Source organism: Canis lupus, chromosome 34 (genome assembly GCF_003254725.2).
Source record: "Canis lupus dingo isolate Sandy chromosome 34, ASM325472v2, whole genome shotgun sequence".
Taxonomy (NCBI): Eukaryota; Metazoa; Chordata; class Mammalia; order Carnivora; family Canidae; genus Canis; species Canis lupus.
In genome coordinates, this window is record NC_064276.1 from 13,921,068 (window position 1) to 13,945,384 (window position 24,317).

The 24,317-nt window shown below is 34.2% G+C and overlaps 1 protein-coding gene across 1 annotated transcript in view; it reads right to left on the reverse strand.

Annotated features, from left to right (window-relative positions):
* The window catches only part of CCDC39 (coiled-coil domain containing 39), a 45,557-nt gene that overhangs the window by 16,489 nt on the left and 4,751 nt on the right, over nucleotides 1-24,317 (reverse strand). The window contains exons 2-13 of the mRNA XM_035710245.2: nucleotides 23,657-23,776; nucleotides 21,814-21,960; nucleotides 20,186-20,344; nucleotides 19,319-19,411; nucleotides 19,094-19,222; nucleotides 15,199-15,390; nucleotides 12,143-12,246; nucleotides 11,496-11,628; nucleotides 8,687-8,881; nucleotides 8,016-8,180; nucleotides 5,353-5,490; nucleotides 3,086-3,294 (exon numbers count right to left, since the gene is read on the reverse strand). Of these exons, the coding sequence (XP_035566138.2) occupies nucleotides 3,086-3,294; nucleotides 5,353-5,490; nucleotides 8,016-8,180; nucleotides 8,687-8,881; nucleotides 11,496-11,628; nucleotides 12,143-12,246; nucleotides 15,199-15,390; nucleotides 19,094-19,222; nucleotides 19,319-19,411; nucleotides 20,186-20,344; nucleotides 21,814-21,960; nucleotides 23,657-23,776 (1,784 nt within the window). The remainder of the gene's footprint in view (nucleotides 1-3,085; nucleotides 3,295-5,352; nucleotides 5,491-8,015; nucleotides 8,181-8,686; nucleotides 8,882-11,495; nucleotides 11,629-12,142; nucleotides 12,247-15,198; nucleotides 15,391-19,093; nucleotides 19,223-19,318; nucleotides 19,412-20,185; nucleotides 20,345-21,813; nucleotides 21,961-23,656; nucleotides 23,777-24,317) is intronic.

The following is a 24,317-nucleotide window of genomic DNA, read 5'->3' on the forward strand; positions in this document are numbered from 1 at the left end:
CCCTGCCAAGCAGGGGGCCCGATGTGGGACTCAATCCTAGGACCCTGGGATCATGACCTGAGCTGAAGGCAGACACTTAACCAACTGAGCCACCCACGTGTCCACCATTTACATTTTTTTTCACCATTTACATTTTTAAATGTAAAATCAATTTTTAAAAAGTCAAGAGGAACATTACATTTCATGAAAAATGAAAATGCTATGAAATTCGGGGCACCTGGCTGGCTCAGGTGGCTCCATTAGGAGCCTGCTTCTCCCTCTACCTGTGTGTGTGTGTGTCTCTCTCTCTCTCTGTGTCTCTCATGAATAAATAAATAAAATCTAAAAAAAAAAAAAAAAAAAAAGAAGAAGCTAACATCTAAATAAACTCACAAAAATAGAAGGAAAAAATAGTAAATGTGAGAGCAGGAATTAATAAAGTAGAAAATTGAGGCACCTGAGTGGCTCAGTCAGTTAGGCATCAGACTCTTGGTTTCAACTCAGGTCATGATCTCAGGGTTGTGAGTGAAGCCCCGCATCAGGCTCTGGGCTTGGCAGGGAATCTGCTTGAGATTCTTCCCCCTTCCTCTCCCTCTGCTTCTCCCCTAGCTCATGCGTTCTCTCTCAAATAAATAAATAAAATATTTAAAAATAATAAAAAATAAATAAATAATAATAATAATAATAAATAATAAAATAGAAAAGTGGATTCACAATAGGAAAAAAATCAACAAGCATTGCTTCTTTTCAAAGAGGAATAAAATTCATTAACTACTGGTGAGATTTAACCCACCTAAAAAAAGAGAAGTCACAAATAACCAATATCAGGAATGAAAAGCTACAAATACTACAGCTATTAAACAAATAACCAAATGATACTGTGAAGAACTTTATGGCAATAACTTTGAAAATTTAGAAATGGAAATTTTTTCCTAGGAAAAATATAATTTACTAAAACTGATTAAAGAAGAAATACAATTGTATTTCTGTATTGTCCTATCACTAATAAGTAAATTGAACCAACAGTTGAAAATCTTCAAAAAAAGTCCAGGCCTTCAAGGGCTTTATGAGTGAAATCTTTGAAAATTCAAGAAAGATGTAATTCTAGGGATGTCTGGATGGCTCAGCAGTTGAGCATCTGCCTTCAGCTAGAGTGTGATCCTGGAGTCCCTGACCGAGTCCCACATCGGGCTCCTGCAGGGAGCCTGCTTCTCCTGTCTCTACCTCTCTCTCTGTCTCTCTCTGTGTGTCTCTCATGACTAAATAAATAAAAATCTTTTAAAAAAAAAAATCCAGTTCTACTCTTTTGCAAACTTATCCAGACTATAGAAAAATTAAAAAACACACAAAATCATTCTATGAAAGCTGACATAACCTTAGTAAACTATAATTTGACAAGGGTAACACAGAAAGGAAATTTATAACCATAGATGGGACAATTGTATACAAATATCATCAAACAAAATGTAGATATATACAAAATGTAATATGTGACAGACAAGTTTTGATTATTCTAGGAATGTAATGTTATTTTAACTTTGAAAAATCAATCTATATATTTAACTATATTAACAGACTAGAAGGATCTACATCATATCAACGAACACAGAAAAAGCATCCAACAAAAGGCCATTCCTGATGAGACAAATTAAAATGACCTCTTAGAAAGAATGAAAATAGATGGGCACTCCTTTGATATTATAAAGGGTATTTCAAAGAAATCTGCAACTCATATTTAACGATAAAATGAATCCCTTCAATATCAGGCACAGGACAAGGGGACCTGCAATCATCACTGCTAGTCAGCACTGACCTGGAGGTCAGATAACAAGGACAGTGAAGCAATAGAAAGAAAAGTTATAAAGGCTGAAAAAAAAGGAGGCACAAAACTGTTATTTGTAAATGATGTGAATGAAATACCTAGAAATTAGAATCTATAGATAACTGTCAGAATTAGTAAGAGTTGAAGCAAAGTTGTTGGATTCTTAATATATAGAAATCAACTGTATTTCTATAATGCCAGCAACAAACCAAAGATGGAATTATTTATGTTTTTTTAAAGATGTTATTTATTTATTCATGAGAGACACACACACCCAGAGAGAGAGAGAGAGAGAGAGAGAGAGAGAGAGAGAGGCAGAGACAAAAGCAGAGGGAGAAGCAGGCTCCATGCAGGGAGCCCGACATGGGACTCAATCCCAGGTCTCCAGGATCACGTCCAGGGCCAAAGGCAGGCGCTAAACCACTGAGCCACCTGGGCATCCCCAAGATGGAATGATTTAAAAGGAGATAACAGGGATCCCTGGGTAGCTCAGCGGTTTAGCGCCTGCCTTTGGCCCAGGGCGTGATCCTGGAGACCCGGGATCGAGTCCCACATCAGCTCCCGGCATGGATCCTGCTTCTCTCTTCTCCTGTGTCTCTGCCTCTCTCTCTGTACGTCTATCATAAATAAATTAAATAAATAAATAAATAAATAAATAAATAATAAATAAATAAGAAAGGACATAACATTGACAAAAACATTTTAAAAAGTAGCATGTAGGGGCGCCTGCGTAGCTTAATCAGTTGAGCACCTGACTCTTGATTTCAGCTCAAGTCACAATCTCAGGGTCCTGGGATCAAGCCCAGCATCAGGCTCTGCACTGAGCTTGGAGCCTGCTTGAGATTCTCCCTCTCCCTCTCTCTCCCTCCCCGCCGTCACACTTTCTCTCTCTCTCAAATAATTAATTAATTTAATTAAATAAAAAGTAGCATGTACCTAGGAATAAATCTTTTTTATAAAAGATATGCAAAACTTCTAGGGAAAAATTGTGTTAATAAATGCAGCTATTAAGTATCCATGTTATTGAACTCTTACCACAAAACATACACAAAAATCAGTTCCAAGGGAATTACTGATCTCATTATTAAAGGGATAATCTAAAGGATTAAGAGTTAGCCAAAGGAAAGAGGGAGGGAAAAGCATAGGTTCATGACTAAAATGTATATTATATATTAGAAGCCTTTTCAAACAACTAAGAAAAAGATGAACCTCCAGTCAATTCTTCTGACATCACCCTTATATTTTCAAAAATTTTTAGCAGTATATTAAAACTCGAATTATTACCTTAAGTTCTGTCGTTCTTGATCAATATATCTTATTTGTGATGCAAGCATTGTTTTATGAACCTTAATTTCTTCCATTCGTTCTTCCATAGCTGTGTGTAATTGCTGTTTTCTTTTTTCCAGAGAAAGTACTTCTTCTGCCTTACTGTGAAGCATTTCTCGAGTACGTTTAACTTCAAGTTTTAAAAGATTGTCTTCTATCATCAAATCCTATCAAGGTAACAAAATTGTCAGATGCTAAAATAATTACTGTTACACCCATTTTATTACCACAAAAGTCAAACTTGAAAATATAACTATCCTTAATTTGACCACTGACCAAGATAAGTAGGATTAAATTTAGATTGCTCTGAATGAGGACTTTCGGTTCCTTTACTTTTTAAGAAAAGATTTTTTTTTTTTAAGAAAAGATTTTATTCCAAGTTTTATTATAATTCAATTTGAAATTTAAGGTTTACTAAAAAGAAGGAAAGAAAGAAGAATTTATTCCCCAAATTGAAACTTAAAAGTCAGGAAATGTATAAAGTTCTATGGATGAATATTTTTTATATTCTAAACTAAATCTCACAAAATAACATATAAATAATTTTTTTCTAAGTCATGGATAGAGTACTGATACAAGAGTACACAAATAGATCAATTTTCAGAATAGAAAGCCCAGAAACAAATACTCCAGAACATAAGACTTTATTATTTCAAAATGTAGCTTTTCAATTGGAGAAAAGATTAGATCCCTACATCTCAAATGTACTAAAAACAAATTCCAGATGAATGAAAAACTTAACGTAAGATAAAACCAATGCAGTAACCGAAATAGTAAACATTTGTTTGATTTTTACTATGACACAGGAGTTTCTAAGCATAAAAATTACGCAGGGAAAAAATATTTGATGTTAAAATTTTTTTTTCATGTCAAAAAAATGAACAAAAATTTTAAATGTAAATGGAAAAATATTGACAATATTTATGACACTTGTTATTTTTATGTATGAAGGTCTTTTGCAATTAAAAAACATAAACCTCCTGATGGAAATATGGGCTAAGATAATAAACCAGAAATCCAAAAGAGAAAGATTACAGAATATAACGTAATAGAAAAAAATGTTTTAAACACTGGTTTGAGGGAGAGCGCATGCATGAGTGGCAGTAGGGAGGGGAGAGCAGAGGGAGAGGGAGAGAGAGAATCTCATGTGGGGCTTGATCCCACAACCCTAAGCCAAAACCAAACGCTGGACGCTTAACCCACAGAGCCACCCAGGCACCCCTAAACATTTTTATTTAAACATAAATATTTGACATTTTATGTTCAACTGTAAAATGTTTTCACGTGTCACCAACTTAAAAACTATTCCATCAAATTGACAACAATTTTATAAATTATAATATCCAACCTTCCAGGTGGTAAAATAGAATGCTCACACATTGCTGGTGGGAGTATCAAATGAACCCTCCAGCAGACAATTTGGCTTAAAAATAGTATAGGGTCACCTGGGTGGGTCAGTCAACTTAGCCCTGGACTCCTGATTTTGGCTCAGGTCATGATTTCAGGGTCATGAGATCAAGCCCGATATGGGGCTCCCTGCTTAGCACAGAGCTGCTTTCCCCTCAAGCAGCTCCTCTCTCTCTCTCAAATAAGTAAAATTAAAAAAAAAAAGGGGGGGGGATAGTTCAAGACCTGAAAATATTCATTCTTTTTGGGCCATAATTATACAGTTAGAAATTTTTCCTAACTCATTAAATAACTATACAATGATATAAGAAAATTGGCCATATGCATGGTATATGGTGGTACTATTTTTTTTAAGTGGTCTCCACACCCAATGTGGGGCTCAAATTCATAACCTTGAGAACAAGAGTCACAAGCTCCACCGACTGAGCCAGCCAGGTGTCCCTGATAGTACTATTTAGAATAATCAAACATTGAAAATAAATACATATCCAAAAAACAGGAGATGGTTAAACAAATTATGGTAACTTCATGTAATAAATTATAAGAAGCCTTTAAAAATAATTTATAAAGAGTATTTAATGTTTAGAGATATACATGGAGATGGATATAGATTTTAAATTTTTGAAAATAATATATATAAAGCCAATTTTCTTCAAAAGACTAGAAGGCAATAATATAACTTTAACACATTATCTTCTATATGGTGATTCTAGTAACTTTATTTTCTTCTTTATAATTAGTATGTTTTTATAATTTTCTATAATTAGCATTAAATTATGTGATTTTTAATATCATATGCACATATGATTTTACGGTACCTGTTTCAAAGCTTTGGTTTTATTAAGTTCTTTCTCTGATCTGTCATTGAAAAGGTTTAGTTCATTTACTTTGGTCATGAGGAACTGTTTTTCATCACAATTTTTACTATTTGACTTCTTAATAAAATAAAGATCATTCTATAAAAGGGGAAGAGAGGTACATAAATACACATTTTAAAAGAACATTAAATAAATCTTACATTAAATTATATGCTCCATTGAATATTTATAATAATTGGTTTTTAAATCTCACTCTTCATGCACTAATGTTTCTAATATAATACATGTGGATAATCACATAGAAACATTTTCATTTTTATCACCTACTGATTTTTTGGATTTGGTTTGGGTTCAATAATTCCAGGAAATATTATGTATGGCTTGATCTGAATTATTGGGTGATTGGCATTTATGGGGAGAAATATGAGGAAGAAGCCAAGCATTGGTTCAGTGCACAGCTCACCTTCTGAAGTTCATGATTTGATTCAACCCAAGCCACAGAAAGAAAAAACCCTCACATTCTAAAAAAGTGTAGGGACTTTGTTAACAGTGCAAACTCTAGAATCAGATGGCCTTCATTACACATCAGTCATCTGACCCTGCTGGGCAGCCTACCATTCCTCAGTTTCCTCTTTTCTAAAATGGAGATAACATACCTACCTCCCTGGACTGCTGTGAGGATTAAAGATGTTACTGTCAAAGAGTATGTACAACAGTGTTTGACACATAGAAGTGTCATGTATTCTTACTATTAATTACATGTATAATCACATATTGCTAGAGAGAAAAATGCTAGAAAAGATCTAATTCCATCAAATGCTTTTGTGTTACACATACCCAGATATCAGTCTCCTGCTCACCCAAGACAAGGTTTATGCTTATAGTCCCCTCTGGGTACCAAAAGCAAAAACTTTCTAGTTCCAAGACCTAGTTCTGTCCCTTTCTCGCTTTTACCCTCTTTTTCTCTCTCCCTCCCTCCTATCTCTGTCTCATTGCCTGTATTTCTCTAAGGTATCAAGACCTAAGATAGTAGCAAGACAGTAAGAAGAGGAATTTTTTTTGTATGAAGATGTGATTTCACAAAATTAACTTTTAGAATGAAAAAATTTTAATTTCAGGTGATTTTCAACCAGAAGGAATTAGCTTCTATTATGCAAAACAGAAGATGAAATGGTATGAGAGAAGTAATTCAGAATGACTTCACAATCTCATGCTACTATTGAGAAAAGAAAACCTTCATTAGAAGATTAAGTAGCTTTTATATCTTTAAAACTTCACATGCATTTCTTTTAATTCATTTATCTCTCTGTTAAATCCAGAGTTGGGATAGGCATTAGTACTAATCAACTGTACAATGGACAGAGCGCCAGAGTAGTTAGAAGGCAGAACACTAGAACCATTCCCACACAGCAAAACAGACACACAATTCATGCCAGGGTCAAGAAACACACTTGGATACAAACATCATCCTCGGATCATTCTGTAGCATTAATATTCTCCTCATAGTCAATGTAATTAAAATAATACTATTTATTGAATACCTCCTAAAAGCACTGCACTAAAATATACATTGCTTCTAATTCTTTCAAACATCCTGAAATAACATCAAATCTTTTCTTTCCTTTACCAGACGAGTTAACTTGGGCTCAGAAAAGTTAAAGTAATAGTACTGATACAACCTTGATATTTAAAACCAGTTGTTTCTGATTCCAAAACATGTGTTCTTTTCCACAAAGCTAAGGAAATAGTTTTTAAAAATTTCATCAGGCTACAGACTACTCCAAACCCAAATTTTATCATCTTTAAATTTAAAAAAAATTAATTTTAAAAAGTAAGAGCTCCCTTTAACCTTTATAGTCCTAAAGGAATTCAGGGCAATTATCCTTATAACCACTAGAGGACACTCATCACAAGCCTTTCAAACTGTAAATGACACTTAAATCCTTTGGGATTCTCATCCCTTTCAGGTCCAAGATCTCAGTTCCTCACTCTTACTCTCCAGCTAAACTTTAACACAGGTTTTATACTACATAGGTACCCCTAACATAGGTTTTATATGACTATAAGCATTAAAACACTGAAAGATGAGAACATTTTCACCGTATTAACAAAATTAAGCTATTCAAAACACTGTAACCAAGTAAATATATGAATAACAGTAATAAAAAAAAAAAAACAGTAATAGATGGCCCATAAAGGTCATTTCAAAGATAAAGGGCAATCAAGTTATTCTGGCAAAAACATAATAAAAAATGGAATTTATCAATGTGTTAAATCATGTAGTATTTAAGAGTATTTTGAAGTCGTATGGACCAGGGATCAAAACCTAGCTCTCTGTACTAGCTGTGTAACCATGGACAAGTTACTTGATCTGTGACACAAGTCATAATATCTCCCTCACAAGACACTGATAAAGATTAAATGAAATAAAATACTAAAGACATTTAATATACTTAGTATATAGTAAGTGCATAATCAATAGTAATGTTATATTCTCATAGTCAGTATAGAAACATGAACATTATAGTTCATACATTTGTTATATATGCAGGTAGCTTGGCAATCATCCTATCCAAAGTAAAGTCTTAGGAACATGTTGACTTAAAACAGAATGACTAATGACTAGGATATTTGAAGCATCAAAAGTATTTTGGCTAAGTTACATGAAGCTTCTTGATCTGTGATTCCAAAAGGTCAAACGTAGATTTTTTCTCCTCCAGTATCTTTTTAAGTTCAACAATTTTTGTTTCAAGGGCTTGTTTTTCTTCTGAATTAATTTCTCCTTTTAACCGTGACATTCGGCGTTCCACTTGCTGAATGTAAAAATCCTGTTACATTTTTTTAAATAGATAGTAAGGAGAAACAAATAGTTAAAACCATTTCTATAAATATAAAAACACAATAAACACTTTCTTATAAATTTAGTCTTAAGTGTCATCATTTACTAAAGTCACTTTAATTCTTCAGTAATTTATAGTATAAAATCCTTCTTAACTCTGAGAAACAGCAAACCATTCTTTAACAATCAAGGCACATGACAGTGATATGAAAATAAGTAATCTACTGGAAATATAAGAAGTCAGCTAGGAGGGTATTTATCATACTACTAGGATGGAACCTCAGTAAACACACTGGATTTACATGGACATGGACTTTTGAAGGTACATTTTTTCTTACCCTACTACTGACCAAACATGATATCCCATTTCAGCATCTGTCTATCCCTCCAAGAGGACTTTAAAAAAATCTTTGTTTTTTTCAGGAGATTGTGGTATCTTAACCATCACAACTATAACAAATCAATACGGAAGACATTCATAAGATTAATATCTACCTGACTGTACATAATTTCTTGCTGCTTCAAGGTTTCAAAATCCAGTTTATGTAACTGATGGTTGAGGTGCTTTAGAGAGGAACGGGTTCCTTCAATTTCTGATACAACAGCTTTTTCTTTCATTGCCTCAGTCTGTAATTCCTGAACTTTCTTAAATAGCACATCTTTCACTATGTTTAATTGAACTTCCACTTCCTGATGATAAGAATAATAGTGATCAATGACATTTTAATACCTTGCAGTATTTTGTTACATGAACACTATAATTTTGGGGGTTATAAATTAAACCTCCAACATTTTAACCCTTGAGAATATAAGAATGCCCTTCCCACAATTTCAACAAATCTCCAACATTTCTTATAGTCTACTCTATTCCAGTACCTTGATCTGTCATCTTAATTCTACACCACGTCACCCTAACCTTAGAATTTGGCCATTCCCCTGGTTTCCCTAGGAAATAAAATATATCAGACACACACAACTTATAGGTTCGCAGAATTTTCTGAAGTCTTGAAGGTGTTACAGGGAAGAAGTCACATTGCTCAATCTCCCACCTTCTTGTGGGCACTATCCAGTTGTGAGCAGGTAAATGTTTAACTACCAGCTTTCCAGTGGATGGGAGGTTAGAAGGAAAAAGCTGATTTTAATTGTATAAATATTCCCATTATGGCCAATCTCAAGCTACTATCATGCTTCCAATAAAGGCAGAGTTGGGAAGAGATATGGAGTAGCAGACCATTACACAGCATTTCCACTATATAGATATAATAAATGTAAGTAATCTTAAGTAATCTTAAGGGCATAAATAGATAATAGTAAAATATAGTAAAATAATTTGGAAGTGATGAATGCTGAGTACTTATTTACTTTGTTTTTAATATTATGTATTTAACTGTAAGTCAATATAATTTAATTTTTAATAGTATCTATGTTTAGCAGCTGACTTGCAAAATTCCAGAAAATTTAACTATCAACTCTAATGGGCTGATAGGGCTGACCCCAACACACTACTAGCACTACCCTTTATTCACACCTTGCCTCCAGATGGCTTTCCTACCTGTGCAGCCTTCTTGTAAAGAGAAACCAGGCCCCCATTCCCACTGCTCATTTCTTAAGGGGCAGATCTCTCTTGACCTGAATGCTTTATGACCAAGTGTTCTAGGCTTCAAATAGATCTCTCATGCCAAACAAGATCGGTTGAAAGTTATCATTTTAAATGTTGAAATAATTTCCCTCTGTGCTCTTAAACCCAGATTTCCTTTTGCCAACCAATGAAGCTCAATATGGAAAAAAAAATCCGTGACTGGCACATTTAAATTTTGACAAATTAAGAAATATAATCTAATATAATCTTAAAAATTCAGGATCCCTGGGTGGATCAGCGGTTTAGCGCCTGCCAGGGCGTGATCCTGGAGTCCCGGGATCGAGTCCCACATCAGGCTCCCGGCATGGAGCCTGCTTGTCTCTGCCTCTCTCTCTCTCTCTCTCTCTCTCTATGTCTATCATAAATAAATGAATAAATCTTAAAAAAAATTCTTTGTTATATAATAGCCAATTTTTATTAGTTCTAAGACCTTCTCAAAGATTACCTGGCAGTTTTAAAGTCAGTGCTTGGTGGTGAATAACGGTACAGCTCCAAAACATATAGGGTTAGGATTTTTCCAAACAAAAAACCAACAGCTACAAAAACCAAGATTATGAATAAAACACTGCTACAGCACAAGTAGCACACATGCTGCCAATCCTATTTTTTCTAATTAAGCTAATTTCTTCAAAAATGTCACCAGTTTTTGATGTCATCATCAAAAGTTCTACTTCATACGGATTTCAGTCTCTATAGATCTCTACTAAGTTCCAATACTGTCCCATTTTACGTGCTAGAGGAAATAATGCTCTTAGGAGAAAAAAAAACACAACTTTTTTTTAATAATGTGTGATTTAGACTCAAATACCACTCAAGTCAAGATTGCTGCATGACTTCATTATTCAGGATTTTTGAACACACAACAGCATACTGAAGAAGCTGGATTCTATCCAAAAATAAGTGAAACCATCCATATTTGATATTTAGCAAATAGGGGATTTTGTCATGATCTTCAGCTGCCCCTCAGAAAAAAGAGTAAAAGCAAATAGTAGTGCAAATAGTGTCAGGTCACAGAAGTCACTTAGAAGTTTTCAAAGAGGAGATGGTGAATCAACCTTTTTCAGTTCCTCAAAAATTGGCCTAAATGCTACCAAGATTCCAAAGACATTCCAATAGAATTGTAAAGTAGAACACCTAAAAGTCCATTTACTTATAAATGGTACCAGACTGTCAGAGATAATAAATGATAAAGAAATACAGGAAGGAATGTAGACCACTGAGGGGGGGGGGGGATTTGATCACAAACTATCCCCCCCCAAAAAATAATCAATTATAAGGGTGGAAATCAATTGTAAAACATAAAACATGGGCATTTTTCAAGATGTGTCTATCATAAAACAGCATATATATGAATGACAAGCAGAGACATGCCAGGCATTGGGAAGGCATGAGATCCTAGGTAGAGAGCTACCTGTGAAAGAAGACATTAAAGTCAAATGCTGAAAGCAAAGCAAAGGGGGAAGTAGAAGTTTTAAGAGAGAAGACCACACACAAACAGGGAGTCTAACAACTCAAAATTCTGATCACAAATATGATCATACCAGAAAGCAGAGCCTCTCAACAGACCTTTTGGAGGTCTGTTGAGTCAGTCTCCCTGACTGCAAGAGTCTAATTCACTATTGCTAAATTTGCTGTGACTGTTTACAAGCTAAAACAAAACTTTACCTTTACACTTTTTTCTTCCTCCCTCAGCATATCTTCCAAATTAGTAGCTTTCTCTTCTACAGACATCGTTTTCTCAGTTATCTGCTTTAATTTCTTTTTTACACTCTGATTATGATTTTTAATTTTCTGTAACCTAGAGAGAATTTATGAGGAAAAAATAGAAAACATGTCTAAAAAGTAATACAAACAAACAAGGAATAGTTTATCCTAAGATTTCTTCATATAACCTGAAAGTTTCTTTGGCCATCAACTTTTTTATTACCTTTTTGTTACCTTTCTGTAAACCTTATATACGTATTAAATATATATTTAATAAGCCATAAAAATATTGTTCTTAAGCCTTTACAATGAAAAACTGAGGAAAAACTTTTTTCAAGTGTAATAATTTAGTAGCTATACATTTACAGTTATCTAGCAAAAACTTAAATATCTAATAATTTTTCTACAAGTAGTCAATTACTGGGGTGCCTGGGTGCATCAGTCAGTTAAGTTCCAACTCTTGATTTTAGCTCAGAGCATGATCTCAGGGTCATGAGATCAAGCCCCACATCTTGTTCTCTCTCTCTCTAATAAATAAATAATAAAATCTTTTTTAAAAATAGAAGTGGTCAAAAACAATAAACATCTTTAAATATCTTTTTTCTTACCTTGCGGTTTCTTCCTGAATGTCCTTCTTTATTTTGGAAATATTTTTCCTTAGAGCTTCTAAATCACTGGAACTTCTATTCACAGTGGCTTTTAAAGAATCCAGCTATTCATTAGTTAACAGACAGAAATTATATATTTACTCTACATCTTATAAATTAATTTCACTTTTGAAAAGTTCTATTCTGCACATGTAATACATATTAACCAGTTTTCCTTTTTTTTTTTTTTAAAGATTTTATTTATTTATTCATGATAGTCACAGAGAGAGAGAGAGAGGCAGAGACACAGGCAGAGGGAGAAGCAGGCTCCATGCACCGGGAGCCCGACTTGGGACTCGATCCCGGGTCTCCAGGATCGCGCCCTGGGCCAAAGGCAGGCGCCAAACCTCTGCGCCACCCAGGGATCCCAACCAGTTTTCCTTTTTGATCTGATATTACATTTTAAATGACCTATTGCATGATATTGGCAAATTATAGAGTTCTACATATATGCGTTAAAGGTGTATACAGCAAAAGCTTCACAGTATTGGATGTGGCAATGGTTTCTTGGATATGACAGGCAACAAAAGAAAAAACAGATAAACTGGACTTCATCAAAATTAAAAACTTGTGCATCAAAAGACAGTATCAACAGAGTTAAAGAGCAGTCCACAAGATGGAGAAAATATCTGCAAATCATATACCTGATAAGGGATTAATAACCAGAATACATAGAGAACTTCCAAAATTCACCACCACCAAAGAAAAAGCCAGGCTGATCCAAAAATGAGCAAAGGACTTGAACAGACATTCCTCCAAAGAAGATATACTAATGGTCAGTAAACTCATAAAAAAATGTTCACAGCATCAATCATTAGGGAATGCAAATCAGAGCGACAATGAAATACCACCTCATACCATTCCATGAGGATAGCTACTATTAAAACAAGAAAAAAGGGGAAAAAAGAAAAGAACAAGTGTGGATGAGAATGTGGAGAAACTAAAGCTGGAACCTATTAGTGGGAATATAAAATGGTCCAGCCACTACAGAAAACAGTATGGTGGTCCCTCAAAAAATTAAAAACATAATTACCACCCAGCAATTCTGAGGTAACTGTACACCCATGCTCACAGCAGCATTATTCACAACAGCTAACCCATGACAGCAACCCAAGTGTCCATGGACAGATAAATAGATAAGCAAAATGTTATATGTACAGACAATGGAATAGTATTCAGCCTTAAAAAGTAATGAAATTTTGACATATGCTACAACACAGATGAACCGCGAGGACATTATGCTTAGTGAAACAGATGAAATAAGTCAGTCACAAAAAGCTAAATACTTTCATGCATATGAAGTACTTTTAGTGGTCTCATAGAGACAGGAAGTAGAGTGGTAGTTGCTAGAAGCTAGGAGGAGGGGCAAATGAGGAGTTATTGTTTTGTTAGCATGTGGTTTCAGTTTTATAAGAAAAGAGTTATGGAGATGGATGGTGGTGATGGTTGCATAACATTAGGAATGTGTTTAATATCGCTGAACTGTATACTTAAAAATGAGTAAGATGGCAAACCATGTTATGTGTACTTTGCCTCAATTTTAAAATTTGGAGGAAGAAAATGAATGAAGGAGTGATGCATGCTACAACATGGATGAACCTTGAAAACATTATGTAAGTAAAAGAATCCAGACATAAAGTACTCCATATTATATGATTTCATTGATATGAAATGTACCAAATAGCAAATCGATAGAAACAGAAAGTAGATTAGCAGTTGCCAGGGCTAGATAGGAGGGAAGCAGAGTGATTGCTACTGAGTAAGGGGTTTCTTTTTGAAAGACAAAGATAATCTAAAATTAGATAGCAGTGATGGTTGCATATTCTGTGATATATTTAAAAACTACTGATATATACTTTAAAAGGCTGAGTTACTATGTGAATTATATCTCAATAAACAAATTATAAATGAATGTATGAATCCGTCTTCTTTTCTGCAATTGATTTTAACTTTAAGATTTTTTTTAAGATTTTATTTATTTATTCATGAGAGACACAGAAAGGGAAGGAGAGAGAGAGAGGGAGAGAGGCAGAGACACAGGCAAAGGGAGAAGCAGGTTCCACACAGAGAACCTGACGTAGGACTTGATCCCGGGTCTCCAGGATCAGGACCTGGGCCAAAGGCAGTGCTAAACCGCTGAGCCTCCTGGGCTGCCCTAAACTTTAAGATTTTTAAGAATGAACTATTATCAATGACATTTAACTTAGACAGGAAATCTGCTTATTTTTACTTTTTTAGGGTCATAAGTAATTTTTTGGACAGAAAAAAAACTTTCCTTCTTTATCAGAAATAAAAAGTGTAACAACTAATAGAATGAAATGCTCTACAGTATTCCAATTTCCTGCATGAACAGCTAACTTCAGATGATGCGGCCTCAAGGCACAAATTACATAAAGATCCCTTTATTGCTAACTAAAGGGATCACTAACACTCCCTATTGAACAATCTAGTTGGGCATGTGTGCCTGCAAAAGAAGAAAAGAGCAAAGCAGTAGACTTTTTATTCTCTGTTTCAAGGTATTTTACCACTACAACACTGTCCCTTTACTAGACTGAAAGATTATCCCTTCCTGAAGTGCAAAACTGAACTAAGTAAACAGCTCCAGCTAGAATTTGAGTCAAAACCACCATATACCTGTGCACTGGAAAGACACTTCAGGTTATCACTAATGTCAATATTCACCTTCACATCTGCCCATTTGCCAGTTATAATCATGATTTTCAGTCTAGACGCTTTCAGGAGGCTTTTGCCTCAAGTCACTTGCAAAACATTGTACACGACAGGCAAGGTGTGTGCTGCACGACTCCAGGGGGAGCCCTTTACACTACCTGTGATATGACTGGCACCCCTGTTGCTTTCACCAAGCAGGGCTCAAGTGCAGTACCTTAAAAGTTCCACAACTGGAGGGGCATAAGAAAAAGAACTAGAAGTAGTTCCTTAATCAAAGGAGAGCTCTTATGCTTATTTTTATAGTAATTTATCATAAATGCACAAACTAGTCTTTTGAGTTGACATACCTCATCCTTCAGCTGATTCCTATTTGTTTCATGATGCTGATATTCCGTTCTACATTTTAAAAGTTTACGATCAGCAACAGAAATTCTTTTCTCATATTCTGTGTTATTCCCAATCTCACTCTCCAAAAACTTGATCTTTTCTTTAACCAAATTTTCTTTTTCTCTTAATTCCTGCTTTATCCTTGCTAATGCCTGAAATTAAAAAATATGTTAAGTATGTTTAATACGATGAACAAAACAAACAAAAAGAAATTTAGCTTTTATTTTTCTATTATTATATTCAGTATTTTATCAAAACTTCTTACAATTTTTTTAAAGAGAGTCTACTTTGGGGGCACATGGGTGGCTCAGTCATTTCAGCTTCTGACTCTTGATCTCAGCTCAGATCTTGATCTCAGGGTAATGAGTTCAAAGCCCTGCACTGTGTTCTACACTGGGCATAGAGCCTACTTTAAAAAAAAAAGTCTACTTTTATATGAATAAAAACAAAATATTAATATGCTATACATCAGTATCTATAAGCTCACATTTTTAAAGATCTCATTTTCTTTCTTATGTACTTTGCTAAAGAAATGAGGAAAATGTCAAGCTTTTATATATAAAAGGTGATATCTTAAAAAATATAATTGTTGAATATTTTTACATAGAAAGTTGGATTTTTTTGATATTTATGTATCAGCCTTAAAGTTTTTTATTTTTTATTTAGTTTTTTTAGCCTTAAAGTTTTTTAATGTGCTATATATGCTTTATTTTGAACATACTATATTAGTTATAATAAAATATGTATGTAATTAACCGAGAAAGGTGTACACCGGTGGATAAGTGCTCAAAATTTTTTATCAATGGACTGCATGATTAAAAAGGTTTGAAGATACTGTTCTAATGATCATATTATCTTTTGTAGGTCACAGACATGCAGGAGTGAATTAAAAGATATAAGCAAAATTGGCACCCTTTTAAGTAGTAAAAAAAAAAAAAAAAAAGATGTTTTGCAACCCAGAGAAGATCTTGCCATAAAGATGACTTCACTACTCCACAAATCTAGTGTCTCTAAGAGGCAGAAAATGCCTGCTTCACCAGGGGCACAAATATTTTGGGATCAGTTTAATTACTGGTCTGTCTTTGATCTATTCCTTTCAGTTTACAGTTGCTTATTAACTTTAACGGGGAGCCGCATGCTAAAGAGATTGAAAATCAATGATTGATTTTTTTCCAAATATTTCACAGTACCAGGTTTTTTTCATCTCTGTAGAATTAACATTTTAGTTATCGGTTGCAATAGGAATGCCTTCACTCACACCTTTTTCCAGTCTTGGGGACAAAAAATAAATAGAATATATAAAGTAGTAACTGAGATATGGACAAAGCACCATGGGAACAAAGAGATGATGAAGTCTACCCAAAAGGAATTATTAAAAGGCATTACTTAAGAGGCTTTTAAAATTAGGCCTAAAAAGATAAATGGAGATGTATAAATATTCCAGTGTGGTTAAAGTATAGGGTAGGAGGGTAGGGATGGAATGACGACATATTAAGAAAGGGTGGGTACAAATGAAAGGAATGAGGGTGGAAAGGTAGAAATTAGGGCCCAATTGTAAAGAAATTCAATTTTTCAACTGCCATGTTAAAGAGGTTCAATTTTTAAGCAATGGGGAACAAAGAAGATTTTAGAGATGAGGAATAAAAGGTCAATGTGGTTTTTACAAGTGATGTTGATGGCAACATGTTAGAGGAATTCGAGGGAAAAGGAAAATTTACTCTTAAAATGTATTTCCAAAATGGGGTCTGCCAAACAACTAATCCTAGAAAATAGGGTTAGGGGAAGGTATGTGTTCTGAAATGAGTAAGTTTTGGAAATGCTGCATGTACTTTTATACATACTAGCATATTAAATGGATATATATCTGAAACGTACTACATTTATTTTTTTAAGATTTTATTTATTTATTTGAAAGAGAAAAAGCATGAGCAGAATGGGGGTGCTAAGGGTAGAGAGGCAGAGGGAGAAGGCCAACCAGCCTACCCACTGAGCAGGGAGCCCAACATGGGGCTCAAGCCTAGGACCCTGGGATCATGATCCAGGTTGAAGGCAGACACTTAACTGACTGAGCCACCCAGGTGTCCCTGAAATGCACTACATTTAAAAAAGCATTTTAAATTTACTTAATCTAGTATTCCCATATGTTCTCTATAACATTAACATTTTATAATGTAGTATTCTATATATCTACTATGTTAATTCAATCAAAGACAAGTCAAAACATATATGCAAATGATCATTCTAGAATTTTCTGCCTTATATCAATTTTTCTACCACTTACTCAAATACCTGAATACCTACTTCAAGATTCATATTTTTTAACAGTGTTATCTATTCACAGTTAGGTTTTGTAGGTGATGCTGATAAGTACAGTAACATCCCAAAATTTCTACACTGGAAAAAAAGCATAATAGAAAAAGATTTTTTCCTTTTTTATATAATGTAAAAGTGTCTTTTAGGAAGACAATTTCAGGTTCATATGCTCAGACTCCTGCCAAGAAGACATTAAGAAGGCAGGAACTGTTTTAGAGGAAAAGGAACAAAAGATTAAATCCTCTAGTGGCATGAACTGGATCTCACTGGCTCACCAGAACTGCCTGAAACGTCTCTCAACTCTGTGTTGAGAGTAGTCATGTTGGTATAGAAGTAGTTTCATCACAGAAATCAGAATGCTACAAATTGGGAGCTAGTTGCTAAACACGTAGAAGCATACCACTACCTCTGGAGCCAGTTCTTAGCACCCTCCCTATTCTCTTGCAATAAAAACAACCAGGAGATGTCAATAAGGAACCATCGTGAATATGATCAGAGAGCTACAAGTTGTACTTTCTTCTAAGTCAGCAGGCTGAGTCCATTTAGCTGTGGAGTTGTATGAGAATACACTTGTGGATCCACAGTCTTGGATCTGTCACATTTGACTGACAGAGGAAGCAGCCAGGACTTGATGTCTGAAACCGAGATCAGCATCAAGAATTAAGAGGAACTCATACTTAAGACTGGTTCTCCCTTGTCCCTCCAAGGAAGGCACAAGCAGTTTTGTTGATAAAATGTTGGTTGCTTACAGAAATTTACAATAAAAGAATAATATACTTACATATAAGTCACATATAGCAAGCAAACCTCATACAGATATGAGAATTCCAAACTCCCAATGACCTACACTGCTTGCCTTTCCAGGGAGTAGTCCCAGAATGGAAGTGAACACATCTTCTCACCTGCCTTCTTTCCTTCTCAATTCCTTTTCCTTCTCAACTTTCCCTAAACTTCCCATTTTTGCTCGCCACCATTTTGCCCCTTAATGATTTTCAAAAAAACTTCTCCTAAATTACCTCTGAAAGTAGCAAAAGATAACACAAGGTCCATGTTTAATCAGTGTGGTATCCTTCCCTTCCAAGCTTCTACCCTATTATGGGTGCCTTGGTTACAAAAGTGAAACTTTATCATAGTCTAGGTTTCTTTCCTGACTCTCCCTTTTTGTGTTTTGGCTATCCATGAGGTTCATTTCCCTACACCAGTAATTACTATTGAATAGCACATCTGTTAAATCCAAAGCACCTTGGACAACCAGGTGTAAGTCAGAGCATTGGTTTTACCACACTGATATTATCTACTGACTTTCTCTTATTCTACCATTTGGAGATGGCAGGATCTAGTCTTCAGCATTATAATACCACAAGCAAATAATATTCAGAAAATCACATATCTAAATGGAAAGAGTCAGCTTTGAAAAACATTTATCAAAACTATACAAAAATGATTTTCAAATAACAATGTGAGTTACACTTGAAATGAATGAATTAAAAACAAAAGAGAATAACACAGTTGAACACTGCAAGGACCAAACAACTACTTTACCAAGGCACCGTTATCGATGTCTCGATCTCTCTTCCGCATCTGCTCTATTGTGTTCTCCCACTGTTTAATGAGTTCTTGTCTTTCATTATGAATCTTACGAAAATCCTGTGCTGCCTTATCCAATTCTAACTGTCAGATAGAGAACAAATAATGTTTTTGTGAATTTAAGTGCTTTTGCATACATCCCTTTGACAATTAAGAAATAAAAATCTTCACTAAACTAACCTGTGCACTTAGAGTCTCTGTAAGTTCATTGTCAAGTACCTTTCTTCTCTGATTACATTCCAAAGTCAGCCTTTCTAATTGCAGGGTCAGTGCCTATGATGAAGTTGCATGTAAAAATATGCATCGTTATCATTTAACTTAAAAACTAATAGCATATCTCACACTAAGTATTATATTATAGATACATACTTATTTGCTATCTAAAACAACTACCAAATAATATGTACATTATTTTTTAACCCCAAAGGGCTGCAATGAAAACTCAATTGCTTCTAAAAAGAATTTTTACTTACTTACATTTTAAAGTAAGTTCAAAAAAATTATATAATACTTCACCATTTATAATTATTTAAAATAATTCATTTGGTATTAAATCTATTAGAAAATAGCATGTTTCATAATACTAAAGTATTAACACATTTATTTTCAAGTAGATTTTAAGTAATGGTTATAACAATATGTTAAAATAACAGCACTATAGTCTCAAATCAACAAACACTGTATGTTGCATTCAAACTATCATTTAGACAAAAGAAGTTAAAATACTTATATTCTGTATAAAACTTTCTTCTCTGAAATGCTTCTGAAAACTCTTTTCATTCAGGATTTTTAACCTGGAGTCTGCGAATCCCTAAATGGTCAGAGGGTTTCAGAGGATCTATAAAACTTTCAGCAAAATTTTGTATTTGAGTATAGTCATTTTTCTAAAGAAAGAATCCTTAGCTTTATTAGATTGTCAAAGGAGTCTTTGATCCAAAAGACTGTAAGAACTATGGCTTTCAAATTACAAACCTAATAATTTAAGTAAAAAGGTTCACATACTACACATTCAAAGAGAACCTAAGATTACAATTTATAATTTCTCACCCTAATTTTATTATCATCTTGCTGTGCATACTTCTGAAGAGTGAGGGCATCACTATCTTTATGAGCTGATTCTTCTAGCCAGGCTTCCAGTGCTTGCTGGTCCCAGTTTATTTGACATTTCAAACCATCCAATTTTTGAGTAGTTTTAAATATGTTATTCTAATTTACAAAGAAAGGGGGCAGGGAGAGATTATAAAATATTATTTATTACACAAACTAAAATAAAAAATAAACATACTATAGGACATATTAAAAACGAAAGAAGAAATCCTGTCCCTGTCCCAACTTCCAGATATCTATAATATACCATATTTAATTATTTAACTAACATTCTTATATTCTTATATTTATACTATAATTATAATATTCTTATATTCTTTAATTGTAAAATAGAGTGGAGACAATTATATAAAGTTGAGAATAGTAGTTGAGTCAAAGGTTGCTTAAAAAGGTTTTAGGGAAAGTCATTCAGAGCAATATTTAATACACTCCACCAAATTCATCCCAAGTGGATATACAACCTTAGTGAAAATAATGTGCTTGATATGCTAACCCAAGCCCAAGCCATGTCTCCTTCAGCTCCGTTTCCAATCCGATTCTTGCCTCTAGCAGACCTCTTAGACGGAAATTTTGGAAGTATTTCTAATCGAAATAAATATAGTTGTTAAGGAGATAAAAATATTTCTGTAAATGAATAAGCCACTCGGAGAAAGACAAATACCATATGATTTCCCTCATATGTGGAATTTAAGAAAATAAAACAGATGAACATAGGGGAAGGGAAGGAAAAATAAAATAAGATGAAAATTCAGATGGAGGCAAACCACAAGAGACACTAAGCTCTAGGAAACAGAGTTGCTGGAAGGGAGGTGGGTGGTGGGGAGGGATAATTGGGTGATGGGCATTAAGGAGGGCATGCTGTAATGAGCACTGGGTGTTACATGCCACTGATGAATCATTAAATTCTACTTCTGAAACTAATAAAAAAATTCTGTAAATATATTCATTTAACAAATCTAGAGTCCTATAAGAAAACAGATCAATATGCAAATACAAATTAATACAATACGTATGTGTGTATACATATACATATATGCATTTCTACATGTATATGCATATGTAAAGAGATGAATCAAATTTGGAAAGAGCTCCCAAATCAGGCAACTAAGGAAAGGAGAAAAAGAGATTACAGGAGCTTAATATTAGAGTCACAGTCTGATATATTAATATGAAAGGTAAAAATTTTGAATGAAAAATGAAACTCAATATTAAAAGTAATTTTTTAAATGTGGCCTTTTAAAAAGATATGAATAAATTATACCTACTATCTTATGATACTAATGAATAAATTATGCTTCATATCACATAATAGACAGCCAGTATGGTACTCTGCACATGGTATGGCTCAATTACTATTTGGTAAATGAATAATGGGGAAAAAATGTAATATTCTATTACATCATTCAAACAACAATTCTGTGTGCACTTCATTGTCCAAAAAACAATGTAAGTATATGTCAGGAAACTAATGAATGCCTTTCTCATATAGAAAAAAAAATTAGTGGGTGTTGGGGGTGAGGGAAAAAAGAACGATAGCACAAAATTTTAAGTAACATTTCAATACATACTTCCTTATCACTTTTCTTTTCCCGTATTGAAGTCATTTCATTTTCCAGTCGTTGGATTTCATCCTTTATTCGTCCCAGTTCTCTCTCAGCAATGATCTTAAAATGCTCTTCACTTTCAATCTCATGCTCCCTGGCTTTACAAAGAGACTACAGAATAATTTACAAGATAGACTTTTTAATTTTTAATATTATAAAAGATTTATAATAATCCATTAGCCCCCCAAAATTCCCACAAAATACTTAGATTAATTCCATTTCTCTGAAACCTAAGCCATGTTAGACTTTGTGATTCAGTGTAGTTCGTTTTGCTCAATAGTTTTAAGAAAGTCAGTTTATGGAATGACCTAGGAGAAAATATTGTTGTTAGCAGTTTTCAGATATCATGTTGGTCCAGGGAAACTGCAGAAAACTAAAGTTTAAAATAGTAAGACTTAAAAAGATATAACTCATTACATATCTAAAAAATAAGAAATAAAATTTATTTAAAAATACTTGGGGAGGGGCAGCCTGGGTGGCTCAGCGGTTTAGCACTGCCTTTAGCCCAGGGTGTGATCCTGGAGACCGGGATCAAGTCCCCCATTGGGCTCCCTGCATGGAGCCTGCTTCTCTGGTCTCTGCCTCTCTCTCTGTGTCTCTCATGAATAAATAAAAAATCTAATAAATTAATAAATAAATTAATTAATTAAAATAAAAATATTTGGGGAAATGGGATGTTTCTATAAACTGATTACATATTCTAATTAAGAGATAATTTATAAATGATTATGTAAACAGTGATGGTTATAAATATTTCCCAGAATATATTAATAAACCATCATGCCTGGGTGGCTCAGCGGTTGAGCATCTCCCTTTGGCTGGGGGCGTGGTCCCAGGGTCCTGAGATTGAGTCCTACATTAGGCTCCCTGTATGGAGCCTGCTTCTCCCTCTGCCTATGTCTCTGCTTCCTCTCTCTGTGTTTCTCATGAAAAAATAAATAAATTATTTTTAAAAATAAAAATAAAAAAATAAACCATCATGCCTTTGTGTTAAGTTTTACTTAATAAAATAGTATTTGTTGACTGTTGAGTTTGTAGTGATTCAAAGTATCATCATCAGTATTATTTCTAACTATTAGAGCTCTTAGTGCTACAGGAAGTTTATTGTCTTTTGTATCTATTATCTGATTTATTTTTTTAAGACTTTATTTATTTATTATTAGAGACACAGATAGAGAGGCAGAGGGAGAAGCAGGCTCCACGCAGGGAGCCCAACGTGGGACTCTATCCCAGGTCTCCAGGATCACACCCTGGGCTGAAGGCGGCGCTAAACCACTGGGCCACCGGGCTGCCCTTTCCCCGGTTATCTTAAATAATATCCTAAGTATACTCTAACTTTTCCATTATCTCAGGATCCTAAAATAACATGGAGCCCATAGGGCTTCTGAAGTGTATAAACTATTTGCCTCCACTCCAACCAGTGGGTTGCAATGAAAAAGTAAAAAAGAGGCAGAAATTCTATCATATGTTATATTAGGTCTATTTTGGCTTAAAATCATTTCTCACTGCCATCACTAAACCCTTCTCATATAATCTGATGCTTAATATTACTAGACTGTTTGAATGATTTCTTCTTTCAAATGAATTAGTTTTTCCTGAACTTGGTGGCAGTAGTGAGTTCCTCAAAGCCTTTTTTTTTTTTTACCTACTTTTAGGTTCAAGGTTATGTTAATAATAGTTTAGCTATGCTAAGTTTTCCTGTTGTATCTCTAAAATAAAATCACAAAAAATAAATAAAATAAAATAAAATCAGTATGAAATGTTCCATGACGACACATAATCAACATGAATATCAATATTACTGTACCTGTGTAAATGAAAATTCTTGCTTAACATTTTTAAAGTGAGAAGTCATAGCATTAATTCGATCTTCATAGTCACGAAGCTGATCTTGCAAACTTGCTCTTTCCTCCTGCAGCTTTGACAACTGTAATTAATATATATGACAATTTAGAGATTACTGTGGGAAAATTAGCACTATATTAAGACAATAGAAATCTCTCAGATTTCTCAGAAATCGCTCAGGGACCACTGCTAAAATGCAATTTTCATACAGTAGTACTTAAAGGGAAAAAATGAGATTTTATTGCATGATTAAACCACAAGATCTCTAGAGCAAACAAAACCATAGTAACAGATATAACAAAAACACAGAAAATAAACCATAAATCTGAAAAGTAGTGGCACACCAGCTATAATAGCTCCTCCCTGAACTCCTATGCAAAACCAACAGATTTAGGGCAAGCTGAACAGTACAACTAACTCTCACATGCTTAGACCCTATTTCTTAATGTATTTCGTGTGTTACTGAATTAGAACCCTGAGTAGAAACAAAACAATGCAATTAAAAAACAAACAAACAAAAAAAACTTTAGGAAATTACAAGATGGAGTCTCAGGACAATTAAGATATGTCACCCCTCAAAGTAATATGAAAGCTCAAAAAAACAAAAATATCTTTTCTTACGC